Below are 8,603 nucleotides of genomic sequence, written 5' to 3' on the forward strand. Positions count from 1 at the left end.
CCATTCACCCACGAAAGCTCATGCTGCAAAACGTCTGTTAGTCTATAAGGTGCCACAGGATTCTTTGCTGCTTTTACAGATCCAGACTAACACGGCTACCCCTCTGATACTTGAACCCAACTGTTATAATTTAATGAAATCTCATGTTTTTAAAGATGATCCCATGATTTTTGGAGCATGACTCATGATTTTTAAATGCTCTTCAGGAAGCCCTGGGCACTTGCCTTCTGAAAATCTCGTGCCTTTACGGTATCTCATTTTCATCATCCAAAATCATCTGTCGCTTTCCCAAACCTTAGCCATTGTCACATACCCTTTGGGAGCCAATCTGATGCCCCCTGAAATCAACAGGCCTCTTTCCATTAACCTTGGAGAAATCCCATAGCCAAAGTGGTTCAAAATCAACAATTGGGCTTGTGGGTCCCAGACAAACACATGACATGTGGTCCAATAAATGGAGTTTCCAACCCTCCAGAGGAGCAGAGACATGAGTGGAGGAAAGGCTATGGTGTCTTCCTCTCGGTAGGGAGTGTGCAGTCTTGCCAGCCCAGAGCATTCCAAAAGGGTGTGTCAGGCCCTAAAAATCAGGAGATTGGCTTAAAATCAGAAGGTTTGTTTTAAATAATAAATTTAATTTTCCCCCTTTTCCTTCTGCTTTCTGAGTCTTTATGTCATTCTGGTGTCATCTTTCCAGCTGTACTAACCAACCATAAGGGGTGAGACGGAGAGAATTTTTTTTAAATGAAAGCTGATATCCTGGTGCATTCTCAGAACTCCAACATCTGGTCTACACTACAGACCTATATTGGTATAAAAATCCAACCCCCTGAGCAAAGTAGTTATATCAACCTAACCCTCCTGAGTAGACCGCACTATGTCACAGGACAGATTCTCCTGCCAACATAGCTACTGCCTCTCAGGGAAGTGGATTAACTATGCTGATGGGAGACCTCTCTTGCATAAGCGTAGAGTACTTCTCCCATGAAAGTTCTACAGCAGCGCAGGTGCACTGATGCAGAGTTTTAGGTGTAGACATGAACCAGGAGCTGGTGGGTTGCATGGGTTGAAAGAGGGCAGGGGACTTGTATGGCTCGGGGAGGGCAGGTTTTTCTTTGAGGTGGGAGAGGGCAAGGGCAGTTGTGAAGGGTGGAAACGGGCAGAGGGTAAAAGAATCCATATGAGTAGGGAAGATGCTACAGAACCCAAAAGAGGCACAGATGGTTCCATGCCCAACTACTGAACCAGCCTGGGCCCCCTGGGTAGTCGGGCTCCATCCCAGCACTTTCTGCAGAGCCCTGTGCACCTCCTTGTTCCTCAGCGTGTTGATCAGGGGGTTGAGTATGGGGTAACCAGCGTGTAGAAGAGAGAGACCATTTTGCCCTAATCCTGGGATGAGGGCTGCAGGTACACATAGATGGAAAAGAATAGATATATGTTATCACCATATGATGAGGTTATAGCACCTGTTTTTTCCCAAATACAGAGCAGATACATTTATTAAACAACTCTGTCTTTTCTGCATTATTATCGATAATAATAATGATAATAATAATAATAATAATAACAATAATCCATTGTCAGGATTCTTCCTGCCCCCCAACATGTTTTAAATAACTTTTTCTTATTGTCTTTAAATCTGCTTGTGTCCCTTTGCTTTCCTCATCAATTTTCTACAATTCCCAACTTCAGATTTATATTTAGCTCCCCCTGTCTTTTATTTGTTATGAAAAATAAAAAAGTCCCATATTCCATTCCCACACACAGCCCTCTGCATGCCCACCTGATTGGATCCGGCACTACCAGTGAGGCCAGGTCTCATAACACATTCCCAGTCCATCTGTGCTGGAGCTGGATTAGAGTCAGCACCCCCAGAGAAGGGAAAGAATTTATATTCCATTCCCAACACTCCGTCCTAGGCCAGCCAATCTCCCCCACCCCCCTTAAAAATTGTAGTAATAGATCCATAGCCTTTATGGACAGAAAAGACTACAAGGTCCATCCAGCCTGACCTCCTGCATCCAGCCTGATACCTTGTGATTGTCATTTTGTTCAGTGTTTGTACAGTGCCTAGCACAAGGGGGTCCAATATCCTAAGTATTTCCACAATGCAGAGAACCAGCTGCTGGTGTGTCGAGACCACTGCTCACCTTGCTGACCAATACTGTGTCATTGTAACTTTGTGCTCCTACTTCTGTCTGTATCTATCTGTTGTCTCTTGTCTTATACTTAGATCGTCAGCTCCTTGGGGCAGTGACTGTCTCTTTGTTCTGTGTTTGTTCAGCACCTGGCATAGTGGGGACCTGGTCTATGACTGGGCACCTCAGCGCTGTCAGCTTAACACAAATAATAAATACTAATACTGTGTGTGGAGATAAGTGATTACACTCGCAGAGCTCTGGCCCTCTAGTTACCAAGTTGGCCGGTAGGTGATGTATCAAGAGTTTACTAAAGTGAGGGCTATTTGGGCAGGAATTCATTGTCTGCTCTGCTCACATAACTCACAGATCAATGCCATCTTGAGAGGGGCACTTGAATGATGGAAAACAGAGATGGGTAGGAAAAGCTGTTCACATCTTGTGAAATTGTTTTAAGATTTTAAACCATTTCCCATCTGGAATCAGCATGAAGGGTTGAAATCTTGAAAATTTGCATGAACCAAAAATTAAAAAAAAAAAAATTGGGTAAGTTGAAATGTTTTTTTTTGTTTTAAAAATCTCTAGTTAGCTTTAATTTGTGTCGAACCATAAAGATGGAACTTTCCATTTAGTAAATGTCCAAATAGGAGATTTCCACAATTTTGAAGCTTTTTTACTTTTCTCAAAAAATGTTGTCACCCACCGACACCCCAAACCAAAATATTCAGGTTGGATGAATCAGTATATTCTGACAAGAGACTTATGAGTTAAAAGATTCCCAACCAGCTGTAATGGAGGGTCCACATGAATGAAGATCAAAGACACTTACCAACCGACTGGTAGAGAAAGACTCACTCCATAGACTCTATTTCTGTTTCAAGGCATCCCACCTCTGGGGTTGCCATTTCCTCAGCTGCTGTTACATGTACAAACTGTGTATTTGGTGTATGATTGGATCCTTATCTTTCAAATATTTTTGAAAATGCAACTCACTAATAGTGGTGATTTCTGAGCCAGTATCAAACAAACAACTTATCTTCACCTCGGCTATAAGTACTTCGGCAGTTAGTCTCCAAATGCTCGCTCACACAAGTCAATAGGTATGCTGGCACTGTCCGAGCGCCTCTCAGCGCTGTATGCAGACTGATTTTCCACCAAGGACAGGCCTAGGAATCCTTCTGCCACTGCTTGGCCTTCTACTGTAGATGGGCCTGATGCCCCTTTGGTTTTGAGTACCTGGGGCTCTGGACTCATTCGCAGTGGACATTCTCAGCTAGTATGTCCTGGCGCTTCACAAGTGTAGCAAATGTACCTGCCCAGGATATCCTTCAGTGGAAATCTTTGGGATCCTTTGGCACACTAAGGGAGATTTTACCTTTCATTCCCTCAGTCATTGTTTTCACCATCACCTCCTGTTTGCTGGCCCGTTTCATTTAAACTTTCCAGTGTTAACTGTGTTTGGGTAAAAGCCTTTCCCCTGTTAGATGCATTACCTAGGCCTCCACTTTGTGTAGGCGGGGGGTTGGGCTTGGCCATCTCTTCCACAGGAACTTGCTCTAATTCAGACCATGTAATGGCAGCTTGCACGAGTTCATGGAAATTCTTACTGGACTCTTCTTTAGACCTCTTCATCAATTCACAATGGAGGGAGTAGCCCCAGCGCTAACTACGCTTTCAGGACCATATTCATGTCCCAAACTTGTTGTGGGTCCCAGCATTTCACCTGGCTCATTCTCTCCTGGAGCTCATACGAGTAGACCCGAATGGTCCCACCTGGATTCTGTGTCAGCTCACAGAATTCTCTGAGTCTGGTTCCGCTTTCTTTGCATACAACTGAAATGTCTTCTCTGTGTCTGGCTTGTTAGCTGTTACCATGAACTTCACTGTGGATTTGGCCTAGAATTTGAGATGCTCTTCTACAAAATCCACATGGTCTTCTTCAGGTACTCTCAAAACCTATAGAACTACCTTCACTGACTTAATCCATTCTTCTATCCAGATGTGCGCTAGTTTCATTGAGAAGCCACTGAACTCAGATACCTTCTGGTCCCATAGAAGTTGGCTCTGACCTCAGCTGGAGCAGGGGCTGTCCCTTGATTTGTGTCTGTGCAGTGCGCAGCACAATGGGGCCCTGATCTCAGTTGGAGAAGAGACTGCCTACCGCTGTGTGTCAGTGCAGTGCCGGAAACAATGGGGCCTGATATCAGCTGGGGAAGGAACTGTAACTTGTTCAGCTTGGCACAGCCCTGATCTCAGTTGCAGCCTCTTTGCTACCACAACAGAAAGGAATAAGAATAATCTCTTTGGGCAGGAGAACAGGGATTGTTCCTGGAGGTCCACCAAAGATAGTCCTTTGGTTGAATTGCAAAGCAGAGGGCAGGGGTGTTGTGTGGGTGAGAGATGGTTTGTGTGGAGTGGGAAAGGGAAGGCAGGTTGTGGGACAGATTAGGTCAGACTTGTTCTGCAGAGTGGGAGAGGCCAGAGGTTTTGTGTGGGTGGAGATTGCCGGGGCTGTGGAGAGAGCAGAAGGCTCCACATGGGCACAGAAGAGGTTACGGTAGCCATGAGAGGTAAAGATGGTTTTTGTGCCAATTGCTCTCCCAGCTCAGACCCCCTGGGTGGTCATGTTTCTCCTCAGTGCCCTCTGTAGCGCCCTGTGCACCTCCTTGTTCCTCAGCGTGTAGATGAGGGGGTTGAGCATGGGGGCCACCATGGTGTAGAAGAGGGCGACTATCTTGCCCTGGTGCTGGGAGTAGCTGGATGGAGGCTGTAGATACGTGGAAATGCCCGTGCCATAAAAGATCGACACCACGGCCAGGTGGGAGGCACAGGTGTTGAAGGCCTTGAGCCTGCCTTTCGCAGAGTGAATCTTCAGCACGGCGGCACCTATGTAGCCGTAGGACATCAGGATGAAGCCCAGTGGGACCAGCAGGAAAATCACTGAGCTGGCGAGGACCTCGGCCTCATTGGCAGAGGTGTCGACACATGCCAGTTTGAGGAGTGCCGGCACCTCGCAGAAGAGGTGCTCAATTTCGTTCCGCCCACACCGGGGCAGCCTCATGGTGCGAATGGTATGCAGCATGGAGTTGCCGAAGCTGCAGAACCAGGCGGTGGCCGCCAGCTGCAGGCAGAAGCGGTGGCTCATGATGGCGGTATAGCGCAGCGGATGGCAAATGGCGGCATAGCGGTCATAGGCCATGATAGCCAGCAGGAGGCACTCGGTTAAACCCAGAGAAAGGGAGACGTAGAGCTGGGCCACGCAGCCAGCCCAAGAGATGGATTTGTGGGTGCTTCGGAAATTTACCAGCATCTGCGGGCCAATGCTGGTGGTGTAGCAGAGGTCCAGGAAAGAGAGGTTGCTGAGGAAGAAATACATGGGCGTGCGGAGATGGGGGTCTAGCCATGAGAGCAAGATGATGGTGGTGTTTCCAAGCAAGGTCATGGTATAGGAGATTAAAATGAGCACAAAGAGCAGCAGCTCTAACTGTGGCTGGTCAGACACCCCTAGCAGGATGAATTCCCCCAAGGAGCTTTGGTTTCCATCTTCCCCTGCCCCTTTGCCATACATCACCTGTAGGGGCCAGAAAGAATAAGAGTGAAAAATATACCGCAGCAAGGAGATTTGTGATCACAGGTGCTAGTGCTGGGACTGACAGTGGGTATTTTCGGAGTGGTAGCCTTGAGTCCTAGGAGACAGGTAAGTGTTAAGTGAATGGATTAGGGAAAGGCTGGAATCTCTTATAACCTGGGAATGACCCACCTGTAGCACTGCATACATTTATGCAAAGGTCAGGGAAATCTCTCATCTGTCTGTCTGCAATGTTGTTGTAGTCGGGTCAGTCCCAGGATATTGGAGAGATGAAGCGGAGGAGATAATATCTTTTATTGGATCTGTTACCAAGGGTTTTCAGAAACCACAGCAGTGGCAACTAAACTGTTTCACTCCAGGTGGTGTCAGGGAACACAGCAATTCTGCCTGATGAAATATTAATGCAAGTAAGAGGACACTATCTAAACCTGCAGTTTATTAGTGCTAAGCACACACAGACATAAGCAATAGATTTTTAGCATCCCAGATATTTACCTAAAAACTGGATCAATATTGAGTAATTAGCAGCAGGTTGTGAGTGGACAGTTGCTCACCGACCGGGGAGAAAAGATGTCAAGAAAAACATCTCTCTAAATGGCTTCAGAGGACTGCTCCAGAATCCACTGTATTCACTGATCTTTTATAACTAACTTCTACAAAACACATAGGTCACAATAACCTTTACAAAATCATCACATTCCCTAACTTTCCATAAACTTCTATCAGAGGTGCCCAGACTCCAGGTCTTCCATCCACCAAGGTTTTCAATCTCCCTTGTTGACCTTTCTTTCCCCTCCTCCCATTCTGATTAGCAGAAACTCCCAGCTAGTTTTCACTTTGCCTCTTAAAGCTGTTTTCCAATTAACTCTTAACTATCTTGTGTTCCATTCTGTTAATTCACGATGCCTCAATGCACAGAATATGGTTGTAATTACCTTGATTGCATTCTGGGGTATACACATCCATCAAATCTAGGGTAACAGAGAAGCTTCCATTGGTGAGAGAGAGAAGCTTTTGAGCTCACACACAGCATTTCTGCAGGTCTGGGAAATGTACTCAGAGTGTCACAGCTAAATGCAAAGTGAAGCCGATTTTTAAATACAAGTACTTAAAACATATTTCAATGGACCATTCATAATGAAATGGTCTGTAACATGCTTCCAGTCATAGAGGGGAAAGGAGGGGGAAAAATAAGCAGATGTGGGTGGGTTTAGTGGGATATAGATTTTGTCTCTGTGTCCAGCAAAGTTATGAATTTAAGCTTCCAGGCATGTCTTTTGAAGGTTTTGTGCAGGTTTTCTTTGAGGATGACGATTGATAGGTCATAAATACAGCGATCAGTTTGTGTCAAGTTTTCACCCACCAGTGATAGGGTATTTTTGTCATCTATCATTTTCCTGTGTGACTTCATTCAAGAGTATAGTGATTGTCTGGTTTCACCCAAATATTTGTTGTTGGGGCACTTGGAGATACACCACATGTTGTGATTGGTGTGTTTTAAAGTAATGGATCTTGAAAACTGTGTTGTGGATGGTGTTGGTCATCATAGAAATATGGCTGGGAATTTTGTGTCTTTTGTTCTGGCAGTGTCTGGTACCACTTTGAGTTGGTGTGTCTTGCTCTGTGGGGAGCTTGCTTACGATGCTGAGCATGGTGAGCTTGGGGGGTTGTTTGAATGCCAGAAGAAGGGGCTCAGGATGAGGACCCCATGAAGTCTGTGTTGTAAATCCATAATGTTGCTAGACACTAAAATCACGAATTGAACAGAGAGGCTGGATATACGGCTTATTATAACAATCTGTGACCCACTGAACCTCCTCCTCCAGGTTCTCCACCCGATTCCCCTCTATGACAGGAGACAAGTACACTGGCAACTTTACCTTGAACGATCCCTTGAAATATGTGTTAACTATTTAGGTTTCTGTTCCTCTTTGTACTTAGCTGTGACACTCGTAGTACCTTTCCCTGATCTGTGTAAGCTCAAAACCTTGTCTCTCTCACCAACAGAAGTTGCTCCAATAAAAGATATCAGCTCACCCACCTTGTCTCTCTGCATTTCTAAGACAGTGGTCAATATGATACCAAACACTGTACGTAACTAGCATTCATCACATCCTCATTCAATCTCTTCTCCCCCCAGGTTGTACATTTTCAACTTTCTCCCCATCCTCACTTTCATCTTCATTCCTGTTCTTCCACCTCTCTCCTTCCCTCATCTAACTCTATCAGTGTCACCCAAAAGGGCTAAGAATGTTACAAATACTTTGGACTCACTGAGGAACATGGGTACCAACTGAAGCTTTTATACCTCTGAATAAGTACATCCATGCATGTGAGACTTGGAAGGAAGAAGCAGGGGAGAGAAATCTAAGTGAGAAAGAAGACAAGGAGGAAGATACAGTTGGTGATGGTTGTCAGAGAGTAATGCTGTTTGTCCATTCATTCAAAAATGGCTTGTGGCCAGAAAGATGAAGACAAGGAGTGGAGATAAGTTGAAAGGAAACAGACTCCTCAGCAGCACTGTTGAGAGGCGTTAGTTAAACTCAGTGGGTCGCTGGCTATTGTTTAAAAAAAAAGCTGGGATGAGCTGGGGAGGGGCTGTGGGATTGATGGAAAAACAGGATAAAAAAGTGACTCTGGCAATTGTATTCTGCCCAATCTACTTGCAGTACCAGACAATGTAGTGATGGCCATGGGGTGACGGGAGGACAAATGGAATGATGACATGGGAAGTGTCTAGAAGATATTAAGGTGAGTGAGTGAGAAGGGAGGTTAGGATCTTATCCCCAAGAATGGTCCAAAGAATAAGTCCTGGCTGTGGACTCTGGAAATCTGGCTTCAGTACCCAGCACTGACACAGAGTCACTGGGTGATTTTGG

The 8,603-nt window shown here is 45.5% G+C and overlaps 1 protein-coding gene across 1 annotated transcript; it reads right to left on the reverse strand.

Annotated features, from left to right (window-relative positions):
- Positions 1–4,740: 4,740 nt before the first annotated feature.
- LOC123346971 (olfactory receptor 2B2-like) lies at positions 4,741–5,676 on the reverse strand. The gene has a single exon (XM_044984405.1). It carries the CDS (start codon positions 5,575–5,577, stop codon positions 4,741–4,743), a length of 837 nt encoding a protein of 278 aa, XP_044840340.1. The 5' UTR covers positions 5,578–5,676.
- Between the last annotated feature and the right edge of the window lie 2,927 nt (positions 5,677–8,603).

The sequence above is a fragment of the Mauremys mutica genome, chromosome 12 (assembly GCF_020497125.1).
Source record: "Mauremys mutica isolate MM-2020 ecotype Southern chromosome 12, ASM2049712v1, whole genome shotgun sequence".
In the NCBI taxonomy this organism is placed as follows: Eukaryota; Metazoa; Chordata; order Testudines; family Geoemydidae; genus Mauremys; species Mauremys mutica.